We start from the raw sequence: 18865 nt of genomic DNA, 5'->3' as shown, positions 1-18865 counted from the left end.
GGCGGATGTTCCCGGAGGCGGATCAATGGGTCAGCCACGCCAGACCAGACCTTGCAATCACGATAAAAGGAAAGACTGGTCGACCTCCTCCACCCAGCCATATTCCTGTACCTCCACTTGCAGAGATGTAAACATTCTTGGCCGTCTGTTATTACTGGTAGTGACGCAACAACGTACGAGAAAGCTTGACAAGGAAACGCCCAACCACCTGACCAGCTGTAGAACTAAGCTTGAGCTGTGGAGCGTGCAAGGAAGGTGGTTCAAGAGCAAGTATTATATGATGGGAGACTGCAGCTAAAGCTTCTGCTTGTCCACCTGGCTCCTAAAGCTTCAGCTTAGCCCAGTATTCGAAGCAGCAAAACTGTTTTGAAGCTTTGGCGATCAAGAATATATCTGCTCGTCATAGAACCTCTTCATCTGACCTCCAGCAACATAAGGACGCCTGGAAACGTCATGCTGAATATTAACGTGGCTGAAGGTTTTCTAAGACTGACCCCCCACTGACCATGACGGTGCGACCCTCAAGGGTCAGGTCAAAAGGTCATGTCATCATACCTAGAGGTAACACATCACTGACCACTGCCTCACAGACCAGCATCATCAGTAAACACATTACCTTCTCAAACACCTGACACTCGCACTTTAACAGTATTGAATTACAGAGAGAATATTGGCTCATCTTCTACGCGATAATAATAAAATATATTTTTTTCCTCCTACAAAAGCAGAAGGTTTAGGGTTAGCTTTCCCTGTCGGATTTGTAGGAGGGAGAGAGGGAGTTGTCAGCCACAAGATAACGCCTGTGTGGCTCCAACAGACAAGACAACATTTTCTAATTTCCTGGGTGGTGTGGAGGCGGAGGTGGGGTGGGGGGATGATATGATGGAGGGGGTATTGTGGGGGGTGAAGTTAGGTCTGATAAGAGAGGAAATGACTGTATAAAAGTTAGGAAGTAAAGGAACGTTGATAAGACAGGAAACAAAACTAAAAGAAGAAATAAAAGTGGAAAGTATAAAGTAAAGACTTTGAGGAAACACAATAGTAAACATGGTGTAATATGTAGAGATACAACCACAAAATATTAATGACTAAAATGAAGAAGTGAACATCGGCAAGTTTTCCCAAGGCTGTGTGAGAAGGGCGTATCTACGTCCGCCAGCGCTTGACCAGGGCGCGACAGGATATGTCAACCTTCAAAAGATGTTAAAAATCGACCAAAATTGACCTGTCTCACTCGTATATGTCCTTATATTGCCCGATGACTTCCATAGTTTCGCGCTACTCTTTTTCCGGAGGCAAGAACAATTACCTGTCTATGTTAACATTGTTTCCTCAACACTAAGGTTCGAATCCTGGTCGCATCTTGCGTAGGCTCCAGTGTGTGTGTGTGTGTGTGTGTGTGTGTGTGTGTGTGTGTGTGTGTGTGTGTGTGTATAAGAGGAAAGACATGGTACATACATATATATAGTTAAGATACGAGGCAACACGAGCGTAAAACTCTCCCCTTAACAAAGAAATAGTAATCACAAATAGTAAAACACACACACACACACACACACACACACACACACACACACACACACACACACACACACAGGCACACACACACACAACACACATCCTCCTAAATGACAATCAGAATCTCAGTGAAGGTAATAAGAAGGACTTAATTGAGAACTGAGAGAGTAAGAGATTACAAGCAGGAAAGGTAATTGATTTGGGTTGAGTGGTCTACAAAAAGGTATATAATCTTATTATGAGAGAATCAAGAGTCACGAAAAAATATCTGAATGAAGGATGATGAAGGAAGAGGTCGTGAAAAGAAGGATAATGACAAGGATAAAGAATCATAGAAGACCAGAAGTGATGGATGAAAATAACTATGATTATCTTGACGTTTTGAATTTGCCACATTTTTCATTTTCTGTCGTGTGAAGTTGAACAAGATCAACAGAAGCAATATAAAGGTTAGTCTCTCGTTACTGTGGAGTGAGTACTGCTGCTACACTGCCACACACGAACACACTCATGCTCACTAACATAACTGACTCACAGGTGTGAGGGCTCGGCTCCAGCCCATCACATGGTAGTGTGGGTCAGGAGTTTATGATTACCTTACAAACGATAAAAAGATATCGACGTCTAATATCATATCATATCTACGTCTAATATCATATCATATCTACGTCTAATATCATATTATATCTACGTCTAATATCATATCATATCTACGTCTAATATTATATCATATCTACGTCTAATATCATATCATATCTACGTCTAATATCATATCATATCTACGTCTAATATCATATCATATCTACGTCTAATATCATATCATATCTACGTCTAATATCATATCATTTAGCAGTGCCCTGGGCCTGACGTGACAGTCATCCTGGTCAGGTTATAAACTTGTGTTATTATATAGCAATGTTTTCCACAGTTAACTAATGATAACATCATCATCATTATCCAGGAAACATGCTCTTCTCTCAGTTTACAACCATACCTTTTTCCATCTATTAGTCTCTATCTTTATAGTTTAACTATCAATCAAATTAAACAACTCAATTCTCACTACACTCGCAAAAGTGTCTACACAGAATTCCCAATACTTACAAAACATAAAGTGTCCTGTAAGTGACTATTAACTATGCAGGGGTTAAATGTTAGTACAGTCCAAGAACCTCGCCACACACACACACACACACACACACTGACCTGGATAGGAACAAGAGATCACAGACTTCAGTGTCTCAGTTGTTGTCACATTAGTGGCAGATGTGAACTAATATTACATTACAGAATGCATTAGCGAATCCTCTCCCCCCCACTCTCTCTCTCTCGGTAGTCAGAGCAAATGGCTCTTCTACCGTGACAGATACAGACTGGGGCTTTGATAGGAATTCTGTAACAGCTACGTTAGGTGAACGAAGATAGAATTAATCGTCAAGTTGTCAAGACTGTGTCTTCATGACTTATGATAGATTCTTTATGATTTTATGACCCGTTTTCCCTTCAGCAGACATTCACTTGACAGGAGCTGATGTATATATGTAAATCTGGTACTGTATTTATCGATGTTTATCTGCTTTAAAGAATTCATTCTTTTGCATAATTTGTTTGTATTTTGTATTACTTCTCCAGATTAAGTGAGGAAGATGCTACTGACTCCAGCCTCTCTTTATCTGTTCACTGGCCATATTCCACCTCTCTCTCTCTCTCTCTCTCTCTCTCTCTCTCTCTCTCTCTCTCTCTCTCTCTCTCTCTCTCTCTCTCTCCCCCAACCCTGTGAAGCCTCTCCGGAGATCCACGCACCTCTCCTCTCCCTGTCATCCCTCCTTCTCATCTTGACTTGCCTTTTGCACCCCACACCAGATGGGTCCCTCCCACCCACACACACACACTCACACACACACGGATTAATTAACCTGACTAGTTAATAAGGTTCCTGCCAGGTGTTCAGTGTGTGGCTGGTGCCGTCCAACATGTAGGGCACCTACCTGTCTTAACGCCTGTGGACGACAAGTCCAGGGTCAGACCAGGCTCAGCACGACACGACGGTACGACCCTTAGGGACGACACGACGGTACGACCCTTAGGGACGACACGACGGTACGACCCTTAGGGACGACACGATGGTACGACCCTCAAAAAAATACCAAAAATTGCAGGTAACAATTTAGGGAATTTTTTTTTTATCCAAACACTTTTTTGTTTTAGAATTGAAATATGACAAAATGAAACGCTTCTGTACTTGATATAATGACGGACATATCTCATAATGCTTCCCCTAGCAACATATACATAATAAATACGAATCGAATAATCATAAAATTTTCTAAAATAATAACAATTAACTACTTATTTACGTGCCTTAATGTCCTCCAACATATATATTTCAACCCCAGATTCGAATTCAGAAAAATATACCTTATACTGAAATTTATAAACACATCTATTAACCTCACTATTACGGAGTTGTAACCCTAGACCACACTACAAATATATATATATATATATATATATATATATATATATATATATATATATATATATATATATATATATATATATATATAAACTTTATGAGAAATCATTTTTTCCTGGCCTCATTCTGAGACGTGATTAATATATACGACAGCAAGATAACACGAGACGTCGTCATCTTCAAAGACTCCACATCACTCACAACTACACCAACCTCTTCATCCCAGCCCACGCGAAATCTCAAAATCAAATTCAAAGTCAAATTTGGACATATAACATACACTCATCCAATATTCCACAATTTACATATAGATATGATATTAGAAATATTTCTAGACTATATTTTTTTATTTCATCTCAGCTTCCTGACCCATGACGAGGTGACGGAGCTGAGAGAGACACTTGAGGTCACAGGTCAACTACAGACTCAGAGAACGAGGCTCACACTGAGACGATCACCAGGACGAAACATTCTGAGAAAACGTCTCAAGTGTTCTGTTAACATGATGTTTGTCGTCCTTCATCTTCACCCCCACGTCTTCCTCGTCTGTAATTTATCTGTAGTTTATGTCAGGTTAATTGTGAGTTCATACTGGTGATATGCGCAACCATGAACACCTCTCTCTCTCTCTCTCTCTCTCTCTCTCTCTCTCTCTCTCTCTCTCTCTCTCTCTCTCTCTCTCTCTCTCCTAGTCACGTGCGGATTAATTAGTCTTTAATTACCTCCAGACAAAGTTTTAATCAGAGTGACCATTACCTGAGAGGAGATCGTGTCAGGGTAAGCTGGAGCTCGTCTTAATATTACTCGGACACAAAATCTTAAAATGAACGAAAAATGTACGAAAATATGACGCAAATATAAGACAGGTACCTTGTGAGCACACTCCGTCATCACTGGTAACTTTTTTATTATAATGGATGTGGAAAGGGAGCTGTGGTTTCGGTGCATTATTACATGACAGCTAGAGACTGAGTGTGAACGAATGGGGCCTTTGTTGTCTTTTCCTAGCGGTACCTCGCACACATGAAGGGGGAGGGGGTTGTTATTCCATGTGTGGCGAGGTGGCGATGGGAATAAATAAAGGCAGAAAGTATGAATTATGTACGTGTGTATATATGTATATGTCTGTGTGTTTATATATATGTGCACATTGAGATGTATAGGTATGTATATTTGCGTGTGTGGACGTGTATGTATATACATGTGTATGTGGGTGGGTTGGGCCATTCTTTCGTCTGTTTCCTTGCGCTACCTCGCTAACGCGGGAGAAAGCGACAAAGCAAAATAAATATATAAATAAATAAATAAATAAATATATAAATAAATAAATAAATAAATAAATAAATATATATATATATATATATATATATATATATATATATATATATATATATATATATATATATATATATATATATATAATGAACATCTGCCACATCAACGTGATCACAACACAAATGATTCCTGTATTTTCTGAGCTCTTCCTCTAGTTACCGTCCGTCAGCAGTTCATAGTCTCATCCCTCACTCAAAGAATGATTTGTTTATATTTCTACTGTTACAATCTCTCTCTCTCTCACTCTCTCGTAAAAGGTCAGGCCGTTATACACATAGGTCGTACCATCTAGGTCAAGGGTCGTGCTGTCGTGTTAAGTTTTCAACTTGCCTTATGACCCTTCCTGCTATGGTCACTCTGTTTTATCTGCCACACACACATTCATCTTATATATTCCCCTTTATATATTTTCCAGCAACCCTTCATCTATTGACACCAAGACACTAAGTCTCAACAAACTGTTCAAGCTTCATGTTCTCAACCACAAACCTCTTTCCATAAACGTTTGTTATTGCCATGTATCAGTCACTATTCTTCATCATCTTCTTATCTTTTCCTCTAAGTCTGTATACACCGTCATCTTCTGGTGCTGATGTAAGCCTCTGATATCTTATCCTCTCTACCCAGTGTACGTACACCATCTGTATTGTGGTCATCCCTCTTGTCTGGCCACCATATTTACTTGGGAGTCGAACCCACGAAAGGTGTAGTCGCTGTGTACACCCAGTGGCCCAGCCCTATACACCAGCCACGCGCGCCTTAAACATCCCATCTATGCATCTCAATTAAAACGTCTTTCATAAAACCCCATAAAACTCGCAGTTCATTTTCTACCAGAAATTCTTTTGGCCATCTCACTCAAAGGGAAGGTTTGTGAGGTCAGCCACACCGTCTGGCCACCTTCTGTGTACTTCGCTTTCATTACTTTCTTCTTCAAGTACCATTCTACTTTGTTTTCTTGTGTTGTTCTACAACTCCCTCGTGTTGTACAGGTTATATCTACGTGGAGGAGGAGTAGTATACCTCCCTCCCTCTCTCTCCACCTTCCTCCCGACCAAGGAATTCTAATGTCACTCAAAATTAAATTCTTTTCAACAATACTTAATTTGAGCCTCATTGTTCAGTCCCTCTTTCCCTGGATGACGATACTTATTCCTTATCACGACAGCTACAGCTCGTCTTAGTTATTTCAACCATATTATAGAACCTATCACAGTCCCTATTACTCTCCACCGGCAGACCAGCTGACCTTGTAACACAGAAATAAATGAAGGCCACTAACGGCTCACGTTCCCGTACAAGACCTGACCGCCATGTTCAAGACCTGACCAGATATGTTCGGGACCTGACCAGACATGTTCAAGACCTGACCAGATATGTTTGGGACCTGACCAAACATGTTCAAGACCTGAACAGACAAGTTCAGGACCTGCCTGGTCTGGTGTGGGACCCCAGGAGCGAGCGAGCGATGCACCTCAGTGGCTGGAAGGCAGGAGAGAAGCGAGGAGAAAATGTGAGGATTTGTACATAAACACATATGATAAATGTGGAAGTAGAGAAATGACAGCATGAGGGAGAGAAATAATTTGAACAGGAAATTCAAACTATGTGGCAAAGGTAGAGAGAGAGAGAGAGAGAGAGAGAGAGAGAGAGAGAGAGAGAGAGAGAGAGAGAGAGAGAGAGAGAGAGAGTTAGGTAGTCATGGCGTCTCTTGCTCGTAAAAACATTCAGTAAAAGTTATAACAAATATCCTTATTACCGTGACGTGTTTCACTCATCATCATCAATTTTAAAAAGAAAATCACAAAAAAATATTCTGCATTTTCAGCTAATTTTTTGGTTACGATAAGTCTTGATAGGAGACATGATGACCTGATGTTATCACTAATGACCTCGTGTGTCATCATGAGCATAATGATGACTGATCATTATGTTGTCCGCGTCAGTTCATGTATCAGTGATTGTTATGATCACCTCCTCTCCACCACCTTCATGCTGACAACGACCCAGCTGGCCTGAGGTATCAGCAGGTACTCTTGTGAGGACCAACACCACACATCCTGACGGAGGCGACCTCCTCAGGTGAGGCGGAGGTGTCGACACATCAGAGCGGAGGGCGCAGCTCAGCTGACGCCCGTCTTGACCTCCACCCCTCCGGCGGATGTGAACTGATACACACGTCTGAGAGGGAGGGGCAGCAGGGAGGAGAGAGGAGGGAGATGAAAAGAAAGTCGGCCAGGGTGAGTTTACCGGGTGCAACTGGCTATGATGATGCTTGGCCTCATGAGGGAGGAAATGCTGCTGTCGCTACTGCTGCAGGAGGAGGGGAGGCACAGGGGAAGAGAGAGTGAGAGAGAGGGGGGGCTTGGAGGGGAAAGGGTGGAGTTAACAAGGAGAGGTGAAGTGGGGTTTGGAGGGAAATGGGTTTGGGATTTGTATGAGGGAGGGGGTGAGTGTCTGGAGAAGGCAAGAGAGGAGTTTGAAGTTGGAAAGTGGAGAGGTTTGCAGTTGGATTGTGGGGTGGGGGTTGGAGGAACCATTATGAAGGAGACGAATGGAAAGTACGAGTGGAGCAGCAGATGATGGCCAACACCAAGATAAGCATGGAGAATGTGGCAGAGGGGGAGAAGCACCAAAGGGAGACACTACCTACCTACCTACCTATCTACCTACCTACGAGGAGCTCTACCCATTATCTCTGGGCTAGTGGTCACCGCACGTCTTGCCTGATGAATAAGACCTGTACCTGTACCTGCTGTACCTGTACCTGCTGTACCTGTACCTGCTGTACATAATTATCTATTCTTGGTGTTACCGGGCTCCGCCTGCTCGACGTTACATACACCACGAGCGAAAAGTTATCTTTGGGGAGACTGTACCACCCGGAGTACAATGTTGTCAAAGAACTCACTCCAAAGGAGTCTACATTCCTCCGCTACTGGAATTAGCGCATCCTTGGGTTGCAGGAGCCTTCAGGAAGGTCCAGGGTAACACCAGGACTCTTTCATAGAGATTGGTTCAGCAGGAGTATATGTATATGTGCGTGTGTGGGCGGTTTTGTATATACATGTGTATGCGGGAGGGTTTGCGCCATTCTTTCGTGTTTCCTTGCGCTACCTCGCTAACACTGGAGACAGCGACAAAGTATAATATATATATATATATATATATATATATATATATATATATATATATATATATATATATATATATATATATATACGCCAAACTAAAAATGGTAAACCATGGCATCAGATCTCATGATACAATACTGTGACAAATGTATCAGGCTAATTAAATGACCAATAAACGTCTGGCACGAAACAAACATTTATGATGATGTAACAAATGACACATTTGACGGACATCATTGTAAAATATGAATGTCATGCATCATGATTTATCTTATTAATAATGTATCATCTATTTGTGATTTGTTGACATAATGGATTGTTGCATGTATATATATATATATATATATATATATATATATATATATATATATATATATATATATATATATATATATATACACCACAAGTCGGATTCGAACCCTGAGAGGGACGTTCGGCTACCTCTGCCACACTGAAGTTACAAGACAACCACCAACTCCTTAGCGTTTGCCTCATGTGCCAACCTCATCATCATCATCATTATCATCATCATCATCATCATCATCATGGGTGGGGGTCACGTGGAGTGGCATCGAAGAAAACGTGTTGTCGTCGTGGATCATGTACGACCTTTCCCACCCCCTCTGGTCTTGACAGAACGTCCGCCACATATTATTCACATCTTCCTGGAGAGAGAGAAACGCTCGCAATTAAAGTCATTATAAGTCGATGTTAATTAGTCACTAAACACGCCCAGTTCTTCACTACACAACAGACGACCGTCAGCTCAAGATAATCTTCATCATTAAAGTTCTGCTGATCCTCACATTAGCCAGGTACCTCCTTCTGCCACTCCTTCAGTAGCCGTCAGGACAGACCAGTCCTTCAGCGTGTCGCCGGCTCGCTCATTTCGCCTCTTCCCTGCACTTGACGCCTTCGTCAGCGCCAGCAGGAAGACACACGAGACCTCGTTACAGTAGCCAGTATTGTACGGCTTTTATTCATTCAATTTTTTGACTTGGTTAACTTTCAAATATTTAGTGTTTACATCTCAAACTGCAGAACACGAAGGCGTGTGGGATTTGAATACTTTATGAAGTTATGTTCTTATGACAGTGTCACGAGAGGCGTCATTAACGTAAAATGCCTTAAATCCGTGAGCACAACGGTACGACCCTTGGGTAAGGGTCAGGTCACAGGCCGGGTCATCATACCCAGGGTCGTATGGTCGTGCTGAAGAGTCGTGCTCGGGGACTGCCAGGTCCTTCTTCTTCAGGAGGGCGACGCCAGCAGTAGTTCCTGGGGGAAATATTCATCCAACAAGCGAAATGTGACATGAGTGAGACATGCCCAGAGAAACAGTTCAACCAGCAAGCAGTGCGGTGAGCGCCACGCGCTCCCACTCCCATCATGGCATAATTTCGTTGTAGGTAGGCGTAGGTAGGTAGATGGGTAGGTCCGTTGGTAGGTAGATAGGTGGGTATGTCATCCGTTGGTAGGTCGATATATAAGCACACCTATCAACACACAGGGAAGTAGCCAAGCAGGTGGGCAAGCATGTGGGTGGGCAGGTGGGCAGGCTGGTGGGTGGGCAGGCAGGTGGGTGGGCAGGGAGGTGGGTGGGCGGCGGGCTGCGCCGTGCAGCGCGCCAGGGAGGCAGGTCCAGCCAGCGTGGGCCAGGAAGACGTGGCCCAGTACAGCGGAGCGGCCGGCCCGCGCGGTGCCCGCTAGTCCTCACGCTCACCCCAGCTGATCAGCCCTGCACGCGCTCCTTCCCTCCAGCACCCACGTGCGGTGTAAACCGCCCGCTTCGTGCACATCCTCATTCCTCTACCTGCTTCTTCGTGCCATTGTCTCTGGTGTCTCAAGTGGATTGTTTACTGCCATGGTTTACGTTGGGTTTACTGCGGGACCTGACCTGACGACCGTGACACTGACCTGAGCACGACCAGGTGAAGCAAGGTGATGCGTCTGGCATCACGTACGCCCTCCTGCAGGTCAGAGGAGGAGGAGGAGGTGGAGGTGTCGTGAAGAGGAGGAGGGTGGCAGTATGAGGAAGGTCCAGGTTATGATTCTGAATAAGTCAATAAACAAGAACACATCACATGACGGTGTCACCAGGTGACAGACTCAGCTCTCTACTGTGACGAGGACTCGCACCTCGGACTTCCTGTCTCTCATACAAATCAAAGAACTTGTCTTACGAAAGCAAATTCCACCTGACTCCTGCCTCAGAGGGAGAGAACAAACTCTCAATATCTGAAAAGAGAAACTGATGTACAAAGAAAGACTTCCTCTACCATACACATAAACCAGACTTACTATCACACCTACGGGGCTTCCTTTTGGCCTATACAGAAGGCTACCGAACCATCAACAACATACACAAACACGCACACACACACACAAGGGCTTCCTCCCTCCATACGGCTCTTCATCCTCGACTGCCCGACATGATCGGAGAACTACAGACACCTCCTCCTCGCCGTCATCGACTGCTGCAGCTACTGCTGCAGCAGTTCCTGCTCATCCTCTTCTTCAGGTGGGTAGTCAGATCCAACTTTTATAAGGAATCGCATAGCCACGTGTACGTGTGTGTGTGTGTGTGTGTGTGTGTTTTGTTCAAACAGAATTTTAAAAAGGTAATGGGTTTCAGGTAAATGGCCAGTAACTAGTCTTACAGAAGGGTAATCCCTGATTGTAGCAGAAGGCAACTAAAAGATGAGGGAGCGGGGGGCTGGAAATCCTCCCCTTCAGTTTGACTTCCAAAAGAAGGAACAGAGAAGGTGGCCAAGTGAGGAGTTATCCCGCTAAGGCTCAGTCATCTGTTCTGGAATGCTACCTCACTAAAGCGGGAAATGGCGTCCTTGCTACGTCTCTTCGTTGTATATCATGTGACTGTTATATTTCTCTCTTGTGTCTCCCCTGATGATGTGATTATTACACGAAAGTGCACTTGGGAACTTATCGTGTCTTTTTCCCCGTGGACTCATACGAATATATATATATATATATATATATATATATATATATATATATATATATATATATATATATATATATATATATATATATATATATACATATATATATATGGGGATAAGGGAGAAAGAATACTTCCCACGTATTCCCTGCGTGTCGTAGAAGGCGACTAAAAGGGGAGGGAGCGGGAGGCTGGAAATCCTCCCCTCTCGTTTTTAGATTTTCTAAAAAAAAGGAACAGAGAACGGGGCCAAGTGAGGATATTTACTCAAAGACTCAGTCCTATGTTCTTAACGCTACCTCGCTAATACGGGAAATGGCGAATAGTATAAATGTCGTAGAAGGCGACTAAAAGGGAAGGGAGCGGGGGGCTGGAAATCCTCCCCTCTCGTTTTTTTTTTTTTTTTTTTTTTTTTTTTTTTTTCCAAAAGAAGGAACAGAGAAGAGGGCCAGATGAGGATATTTCCTCAAAGGCCCAGTCCTCTGTTCTTAACGCTACCTCGCTATCGCGGGAAATGGCGAATAGTATGAAAAAAAAAAAAAAATATATATATATATATATATATATATATATATATATATATATATATATATATATATATATATATATATATATATAAAATACCAAGAGCGGCCAGAGAACTATGATAGTTTAATATCGAAAATATTTATTGACTGTATGTAAAGCTCCCATCCCTTACACACAAATAAGTAACACACACACACACACACACACACACATATATATATATATATATATATATATATATATATATATATATATATATATATATATATATATATATATTCCACAAATTAAAACCCTCAGGGAGAGGCAATCTCACGGACCATGTCGGCCGCCAGGGGGCAGGACCAATTGGCAGGCCGTGTCTGGCTGTGATTAACCCGTTAGTCCGCCTCATCTATGGGTCCGTCACAACACAAAACTAGCGAGCAATTAACGAGGATGAGAACGTAGGACGACACCGAGCGTGAGGCACACAGTCTGCATCACAAGAGTCGAATATGGAACATTGCTTTATGATAAGAAAGTCTTCATTAAGACTGTCAGGCTAATGAGATGAATGACCTAAATTCAGTCTGCAGTTGTTTTGAGGCAAGTCTGAGCGGCATTAAGACGCATTTGGATCCTGGAAGTCTTTTCCGCGCCACAAAGTCTGATGATGATCATCATGAAGTCTGATCACTATGAACTTTGGTCATCACTGGAAAGTCTGATCATCACCAGCAGTTTGTACGATCATTCCTACCATAACGACCGATCAACATGAAGTCTAACCACCATAAGGTCTGACCATGATCATCATAAAGTCTGATCATCACTACAGATGATCATCATGAAGTCTGATCATCACTACAGATGATCATCATAGTTTAATCATCTCCATAAAGTCTGATGACTCTCATACAGCGTGATCACCATCAAGGCTGAACATTAATTACTGTAATGTCTTAATCACCTGACCAGACCTTCCCCAGGTGAGACAGTCTTGTTATATAAAGAAAACGTCGTCAAGACGTTGTCTTGTAACAAGCTAGAGCTAATGATCCACTGCAGTTTGTTTTGGTAACAGTTTCTCTGTAGTTATTCGCCTTGACTGCCTAGCACCGCTAACAAGCGAATCACACACAAATTGCTAATGTAATAAACTGTTTCATCACTCCGGTATTAATCCTGGAGCAGGACTACCGGTATGATCATTAAGCAGGACGGTACGACCCTTAGGTATAATGGCCTTGGCTTTGTCAAAGGCAAAGCCATTAAACCTAAGGGTCGTACCGTCGTGCTTAGAGAATTACTGCCACATTAACTGGTTAATTCAAGACAATAATGATTATCAAATGATACGTCATTAAAGTGTCTTTCCACATGTGTCCTCCTGGTGGCAACGCTCATTCATTCTAATGCAATTTTGTCAATTGTTCAGCCATTTGGCTCATACCATCAAGATGTTACAGAAAAAATAGAGAGGAAACGTATATGTTATGACGCATGACAGCCATGTTGCATCTGATGGCAGCCAATGATTGGCTAGCACCAGTATGACGTACGTATATTGACAACCAATCAGTGTCTTTAATGGATATCTGTCTTTTCGTGTCGGCCAATCAGCAACCAGAAATGACGTTTAATGTGTAGCCTCTTCCTGTTAGTAACGGTAGGACTAGTGGCTGATATGAAAGATAAGGAAGGTTGTTGCTACACAAACAGTGATCACAGGTGGAGCTTATTACTGAGGTGATGCGTCACATAATGTGGCGAGACAGGTGACGTAGCTGGGTTGTGATCATCTCCAGTGTGATGATACACCAATCTTCCAACACTTGCACAACACAATCTTAACAAACGTGTATCACTATCTTGTATTATCACTATCTTGTATTATCACTATCTTGTATTATGTATTATCACTATCATGTATTATGTATAATCACTATCTTGTATTATGTATTATCACTATCATGTATTATGTATTATCACTATCTTGTATTATGTATTATCACTATCTTGTATTATGTATTATCACTATCTTGTATTATGTATTTCAGACGCCAAAAAAAATCACCTTACCTAACCCGCGTATTACAGAAGAAACATAATTTTTATCCACAATAAATCATTTATAAAACAAGTTATTCTATAAAACGTCAACAAACAAAATAAGGTGGATTTTGAAAAATAATTGTTGTTATGAACGTTAAGGTGGCCAAGTGGTCACTGGGTTCCGTCATGCTCTGTCATTAAGACAACCCACACACTGCTGTATCTCCAGGTGGTTCACTTATACATCTATATTATCATCACTGATGATATATCTGAACATATTATCGTATATTCTAAACATGTCTCATCACCATACCCGCGCGCTGCCCGGCCCTTGCTCGGCCACGCCGCCCCACCTGACCTCATCCATCCAAGATGGAGGTGTAATGTTTACATCAATAGCCAATCGCAGCTCCACATCCCCCAGGAAAAGATCTGAACGTCCATTAAAAAGAAAGAAAATCAATGACGTAGAGCCCGCGGGATCTGAACCTAACTTGATCGCCTAATCGGGGTTGGGAGAAGCCACGGAGCGCTACTAAAGCTTTTTCCTTGGATATTTGTGTTATGTAGTCAAGTGTAATGTGTCATCCACTGATGCTGGGTCACGAAATACTATGGGGTTTATCTCCTCATTCTTTCTCATAAAAAAATAAAGCGTAACAGGAAGCTATGAATCTGATGACCCAGAGAAACAGATGATACCATAATCCCAACATACAGAGTTAGATTGCCAACATATACAGCTAGACTGCCAACGTATACAGCTAGATTGCCTACGGTCGAAACTCCAAGCTGGCCTTGATAGGCTGCTGGCTCATGGTCAGGACAGTCACACAATCTGACCCTGGGGTCGTACCGTCATGCTCAAGGGTCGGACCGTCGTGCTCAAGGGTCGGACCGTCGTGCTCAAGGGTCGGACCGTCATGCTCAAGGGTCGGACCGTCGTGCTCAAGGGTCGGACCGTCATGTTCAAGGATCGGACCGTCGTGCTCAGGGTCGTACCGTCATGCTCAAGGATCGGACCGTCGTACTCAAGGGTCGGACCGTCGTGCTCAATGGTCGGACCGTCGTGCTCAAGGGTCGTACCGTCGTGCTCAAGGGTCGTACCGTCATGCTTAATGGTCGGACCGTCATGCTCAAGGGTCGGACCGTCGTGCTCAAGGGTCGTACCGTCGTACTCAAGGGTCGGACCGTCGTACTCAAGGGTCGGACCGTCGTGCTCAAGGATCGGACCGTCGTGCTCAGGGTCGTACCGTCATGCTCAAGGATCGGACCGTCGTACTCAAGGGTCGGACCGTCGTACTCAAGGGTCGGACCGTCGTGCTCAAGGGTCGGACCGTCGTGCTCAAGGATTTAATTATGGAAAAGATGATAGAAGGTTGTAGGTCATCATGCCTGTGTCGTACCACAGATCACTGGTCAGAAGATCAACCTGAGTTAGTGATGATCACTTGGTGACACAATTACTGACGGAGTGTCATGGTTCATCACCAGACTGGAATACACAATTACCATCACTCATCAGTGCTTAGACCACTGGCAAGTAATGATTAAGAAACGTTGTTGATTATGGATGATTAATGATCTTTGCATGAACCAAATGTAAACACCAGTTTGGTATTTGATCTTTTATCAAGACTTCCACATCTTCATCAGAAGATAAGCTTCTTCCAACATTTTTTGTTTCTTTATTTCCACTGAGAAAGTTTTACGTGTTCTACCAGGTTTAAATTACGCTTCTTCGTTACTTCAGATAATTATCAAATCTATTTCAACCAAGTACAGTCACCCCCCTCTCACCTCCACGCTACACACACACATACACACACACAGTAGAACACGTTCAGGGGTGGCGTGCCGCACGTGTACATTCCGTCCTGTACAGTACAAGTTGGTGATGATGACGTAGTTCAAGTTAGCGTTGGTTATTTACACAGCGTCGCCCCGCTGGAGGCGCCCCCCCCCCCAGGTTCTCACTGCTCAAGGAATAACTCCACCCGAGACTTGGCTAACCACTTCGTCACAAATTTCAACGGCTGGGAAAGTTTAGAGGTATGTCTGGAATCCCTGGAATGGTGGGAATTCTGGGACTGATTCCCACGGCCTAGCGTGTAAGCTGGAATTAGCTCCGCTTTCTGTGCAGGTGAGAGCGAGGGGAGTCTTAAGGAATCACAAGCAGCAGGATTTTCTTTCCCTACAGGAGAGTATTGAGGATCTGCGTCAACAGGAATCGCTACACAAGACGAGACCTGCCTTCACTTATCTTAGGATGATGAAGAACAATTATAAATTCCAAACTTTCTTAGTCAAGATGATGGAGGTTTGATGCCACTGTAATAACCTTTCGAAAGCTGATAAGTTTCTAACATTATAATTATAGATTAATATTAGACAAACTAGACAAACTGCAGCATGGGAGAGGCATGGGTGGAGTGAGGGAGTGGATGGTCTGATAATGATTATGAATACCTCATGATAACCCACCCACCTGTTTATCCTACCCTCAGAGCTCGGGCTTAGGGCAGGGTATGTATGTTAATACAGTGGCCTTCATTAAGGCATTCAGTTCCCGTTGTCGTCTTAGTGACCCTAGAAGACCTTGTGTCCAGGCTTGACGTGGGTGTAGTGACACTAGAAGACCTTGTGTCCAGGCTTGACGTGGGTGTAGTGACCCTAGAAGACCTTGTGTCCAGGCTTGACGTGAGTGTAGTGACCCTAGAAGACCTTGTGTCCAGGCGTGACGTGGGTGTAGTGACCCCCTCTCCTTCCATACACCTCACACTGCAGTAGACCAGTCGTCCTGCTGGGTCAGTAACTCGTGAGAGCCGTTCACCTACCTCCTTCTACAGGATCATGTCTCCTCCAGGTGCACAACACGACGTCGATTGGCTCCTGAAGCTGCCCTTCTCCCCCCCAGGTTAGCGTCCTCAGAGGGGCATGAAGGGTGCTGGCTCTCTCGGCCAGGTCCCTTGAGGACTGGCTCTGATTTCCTATTGGAGCAGACGGGCAGCAGGAGGGCGCTCCTCCGTCCTCCTGACGGAGCAGACGACGTTCGTCATTCGTGTTGTTAAGGTGATGGTATTTCGTTGGTCTTCCTGAAGCCATTTAACCTCGACATTGTTTTCTGATGTCGTCCGCTGTTTTTTCCATTCCAATTTTCTATTCCTTCCTTCCTTCCTCCTCCTCCTCTCCCCCCTAACGTCACTGAAAACGTTCTGAGGTTCATGACTTCAGACAGAGGGTATTACTTCGTAAACTAAGTATCGAGTTTTATAGAGAAATTGGATGACTAGGTTGTGTATCTACTTCTTGATCCGAAGATATCCCGAGCCCACCCACACCTCTGGTCGAGATCCCCGTCATGTCAAATCCTCTTATCAACCTTCCTGTCAACTTCCCGCGCCAGATTTGCTCTCTCGGTCCAGTTCACCTGTCCAGCGGCCAAAGGAAATCACCCGTGTGTGTAGGGAACCCCCGGGTGACTCATATATATATATATATATATATATATATATATATATATATATATATATATATATATATATATATATATTTTCTTTTTTTTTTTTTTTTTTTTTCATACTATTCGCCATTTCCCGCGTTAGCGAGGTACCGTTAAGAACAGAGGACTGGGCCTTTGAGGGAATATCCTCACCTGGCCCCCTTCTCTGTTCCTTCTTTTGGAAAAAAAAAAAAAAAACGAGACGGGAGGATTTCCAGCCCCCCGCTCCCTTCCCTTTTAGTCGTCTTCTACGACACGCAGGGAATACGTGGGAAGTATTCTTTCTCCCCTATCCCCAGGGGATATATATATATATATATATATATATATATATATATATATTCAGTGCATTTGGTAATGGCAGCAACGTTACCAGACACCCAGCAACACCGACCTCTACACCAGATCGTATAATATGGCGAAATTCGAAGGGCCGATATCCTCTCCGTCTGGCAATACTGTAATGCAAAAGTGATGTGCTGGTAATTAAGATCCAATTAGTATTCTGCAGATTTTGAGGAGCGAAGTGCGCTGGCCGGTGAAAGACATAATGTCTTAAATGACATTATAATTATTGATCTTTAGTTATTTGTGAGTTTATCGAGCAATGAATCTAATGACTGACGCTCATATTATCCGTCTTGCAAATATTACTGGATTATGAGGCTTGTTATGTATGGTAATACAGATGGGTAAACACACACACACACACACACACACACACACACACACACACACATCACAATTAAAAGTTGACATGCAGGGAAAGATTGGAGGACTCGAAGTTGCCTACCATGGAAGAGAAAAGAGTAAGGGGTGACATGATCATAACCTTCAAATTTCTGAACCAGTTTCATGACAACAGTAAACAGTTCTACGAGAGATGGAGAACAGTCAGAGAACATAACATGAAACTGAGCAAGAAATTTGGTAGAAAAGACAGACGTACACTTACACATGTGGTAGATGAACAGAATGAACGAATGATGAAACTAAAAGTGGACAACACACAAATGTTTGAAAACTCTGATGATTGTAGAGAACATCTGGGAAATGGGCGCCCCATGAGAGGACCGAAATGAGGTAATAAATAATAATAAATAATAATAATAGTGGTGGTAGTAGTAGTAGTAGTAGTAGTAGTAGTAGTAGTAAGATAATAATAATAATAATAATAATAATAATAATAATAATAATAATAATAATAATAATAGCAATAACAATACTACTACTACTACTACTACTACTACTACTAATAATAATAATAATAATAATAATAATAATAATAATAACAACAACAACAATAAAGAAAGAATTATGTTTTTGTGATAGGGTGAGCTGCCAGTTAGTTACCATCGGAGACTAATCAC

General features: G+C 42.9%; 1 protein-coding gene and 1 long non-coding RNA gene across 4 annotated transcripts in view; one reads left to right on the top strand and one right to left on the bottom strand.

The window, feature by feature from the left end:
- LOC139747094 (uncharacterized) overlaps nt 1–18865 on the bottom strand; it is a 35478-nt gene that overhangs the window by 4634 nt on the left and 11979 nt on the right. Inside the window, exon 3 of one of the 2 annotated variants that reach the window (XR_011712311.1) lies at nt 8811–9128. The exons of the other annotated variant lie outside the window; for it this stretch is intronic. This is a non-coding gene — a long non-coding RNA (uncharacterized lncRNA). Of the gene's footprint in view, nt 1–8810; nt 9129–18865 lie in introns of those variants that run through there. 2 annotated transcript variants of the gene reach the window in all.
- The window catches only part of LOC139747069 (gamma-aminobutyric acid receptor subunit alpha-5), a 95364-nt gene continuing 86640 nt past the window's right edge, over nt 10142–18865 (top strand). For both annotated transcript variants that reach the window (XM_071658872.1, XM_071658864.1), the window contains exon 1: nt 10142–10984. In XM_071658872.1, the coding sequence (XP_071514973.1) occupies nt 10896–10984 (89 nt within the window). In that variant the 5' untranslated portion in view covers nt 10142–10895. The remainder of the gene's footprint in view (nt 10985–18865) is intronic.

The sequence above is a fragment of the Panulirus ornatus genome, chromosome 5, assembly GCF_036320965.1.
Source record: "Panulirus ornatus isolate Po-2019 chromosome 5, ASM3632096v1, whole genome shotgun sequence".
Taxonomy (NCBI): domain Eukaryota; kingdom Metazoa; phylum Arthropoda; class Malacostraca; order Decapoda; family Palinuridae; genus Panulirus; species Panulirus ornatus.
The sequence above is the reverse complement of the archived record's forward strand: the minus strand, read 5'-3'. Positions and strand labels throughout refer to the sequence as shown.